Below are 2,610 nucleotides of genomic sequence, written 5' to 3' on the forward strand. Positions count from 1 at the left end.
TCTATAAGTTATTTTTGTATTTATTTTATAATTTGAAAACTCTGAGCTTTAATCAAGTAATTTCAGCTCGAAATGTACATTACCTTATTGGAGGTCTAAAACGTAATTTCTTTCAGTGAATGTCATTTTATAACAAGCAAGTATAATAAATTAAATTAATTAAAATTTATTTAGGTGCAATTGATTAACATTTCCCTTTTTTCCCGTTCAAGTGACTTACTGCACAAATGGGAAATGCGGTGAAAATGTTTGGCAATAAGTCACATTCTCCACCTTAGGGAAACAATTAAATTTCTATAACCTGTGTTGCTGTTGGATTTACTTCCTGATAACTTTCCAACGCTTCCACTTCGATCGGTTCCATTTTGATTCCAACACCTTTACGTTCGTGGGTCATTTTGTGATTACGCAACTTGTAAGCCTGCTGGAATCCTTTGCCGCAAATATCACAAACATGTGGCTTCTCGCCTGTGTGAATCATCTTATGGAATTTTAAGGTGTTTGTATACGTAAAGGACTTGCCGCAAACATCGCACACGTACGGCCGCTCATTTGTGTGAATGCGATGATGTTTATTGCGAGTGGAAAGATCGGCAAAAGCTGCTGGACAATAGCTGCATTTATATGGCCGATTTCCGGTGTGTGTATTCATGTGACGCGTCAATTGCTGTGTCTGTGCGAAGCAATGTCCACAAATTTCGCACTCATGTGGTTTTATACCCTTATGCAATTTTATGTGCTCGGTCAAACGCCCCTGCGATGGATAGATATTTCCACATATATCGCAGATGTAGGTTGTGGGTTTAATTTTTTTTGGTTTTGGGCCACGTTTGGCTGGTGAACATTTTTCTTTCTTGATTACTGGTTGCCGAGCTGCCGCTTGTTTTGATGTCGATGCTTCCGGTCTACTTAAATTCTTAGGTGGTCGTCCTCTACCGCGCTTCGGTGTTTCTTCTTTAATTTGTACATAATCCTCATCATCATCATCATATTGGAATTCATTAATTTCTTCTAGGTACTCTACTCCATCCGACATAGCCGAAGCTGAACGATCAATTGTATCGAATTCCTCAAACACCTCCTCTTCCTCGTCAATTGGCACATAAATGTCCAAGACCTCTGCCTCCTCTGGATCCGAGTATTCTTGTTTGATTTGAGCAGCATCTGGTTCACGTTGCTTTTTAAAACATTCTCGTGCCCAGTGCCCTTCTTTATGGCAATAGTTGCAGCTTCCACTACGTTTAGTGCGCATCTTTGGCTTTTTGTTGAACTTATTCACTGAATATGCAGTCTTTACCGTGTCATCTTCAACGTGGTGAGCTGAGCGTAAATTCATTAGTGACTCTTCATTTACTAAATGATCGGTTAGTCGTTCGATATTCTGTTCTGCCCGGGGTACTGCATACCAAGCAGTTCTTACATGGTCATATTTAGACGGCAAACTGCTTAACATTTTTGCAATAACCATAGGCTGTTTTTGTTCCATATCCATGTCTTTAAGTCTTTGTGCTAAAGACACAACTCTCGCTACATAATTAACAATGCTCTCATCCAAATCCATTTTGCAGTTTATAAATTTTTCTAACAGCACTTGCGCCGACTGCTCAGATTTCTCGGAATGTACGATTTTCAGCTTTGACCACATTTGTGCTGCAGTTGTACACTCCGTTAAGTATTTCAGCTGCTCCAACTCGATACCTCGCATTATAAAGGCTTGTGCCTCCGCATCCTTCTCATCCCAGATAAGTGAATTTGCTTCTGTACGCTGTGTAGTGCCTAAAAAAATAATCCTTCAATTTGTTCTCAGTCATGTAAATCTCCATCTGTCGACGCCATAGTTGGTAATTCTGCCCGTTGAAGCGGTGTATTTGATATGCTCTTGACTCAGACATAGTACTCAGAGGCCTTTGAAAATTACTTGATACAAAAATTATAGTATCATCAACAGTATCGTTTCCTATCGCAGAATCACCAAACGTTTCGTTGCTTTTATCTTCGCTCATATAACAAAACTCATAAGTGGGGCTCTGGGCCCATAACCTGTTGTAATTATACTCGAATAAGAATAATTAATTGAAATATGATTTATTAAGTAAATTCAGATTTGTTACAGAGTTTTACGTGATGACTTGAACGCAGCAAAAAAAACGAGAGAGAGAGCGGAAAAGGAAATTCAGTTTATGTCAAATATACAGTCCAAGAAGCATACATATGTTACAAAAGATAAATTTAGTACATGTTGTTGCCACACGTTTTATTTTACAAAGCGCTATATACTTAACATTAACTTATGGAAATTAATTTATAACTCGCATGATAAGCACGGCCCATTTAAAGATTTCTATAAATATTTTGGCCTACTACCAAATCGTCGAAATACTTCCAAAAATCACGTTGCATTCTAAACTTCGGCTCACTCTAAATCGGTATGCATAAAATGGTTATATAGTTTTACCAGGTTGTGAGAAAATAATAGTGGTATTCACCAAAGTGAGCAAGTGGCCTGGCAGCAGTGTTGTCAGAGAAAATATCGTTTGGAGCTAAAACAGTCGAAAAAAGAGCTAAATAATACTAATAGTAGCTAAAATGAATAGTTACATATTTTTTTTA

General features: G+C 37.9%; 1 protein-coding gene across 1 annotated transcript; it reads right to left on the reverse strand.

The window, feature by feature from the left end:
• Positions 1–13: 13 nt before the first annotated feature.
• On the reverse strand, positions 14–2,003 carry LOC108371720 (myoneurin-like). Its single transcript, XM_017627324.1, has 2 exons — positions 1,919–2,003; positions 14–1,776 (listed from the first exon to the last, which is right to left on the reverse strand). Exons 1-2 carry the CDS (start codon positions 2,001–2,003, stop codon positions 287–289), a joined length of 1,575 nt encoding a protein of 524 aa, XP_017482813.1. The 3' UTR covers positions 14–286.
• Between the last annotated feature and the right edge of the window lie 607 nt (positions 2,004–2,610).

This window comes from Rhagoletis zephyria, unplaced genomic scaffold (assembly GCF_001687245.7).
Source record: "Rhagoletis zephyria isolate East Lansing unplaced genomic scaffold, Rhagoletis_zephyria_1.1 Rzeph_scaffold_05175, whole genome shotgun sequence".
Classification (NCBI taxonomy): Eukaryota; Metazoa; Arthropoda; class Insecta; order Diptera; family Tephritidae; genus Rhagoletis; species Rhagoletis zephyria.

Excerpts from the sequence above, each read along its gene's own strand:
- LOC108371720 (XM_017627324.1), bottom strand. The coding sequence starts at position 2,003 with ATGAGCGAAGATAAAAGCAACGAAACGTTTGGTGATTCTGCGATAGGA. Across the intron at positions 1,777-1,918 it reads TACTATAATTTTTGTATCAA|GCACTACACAGCGTACAGAA; the intron begins GTAATTTTCAAA and ends TTATTTTTTTAG.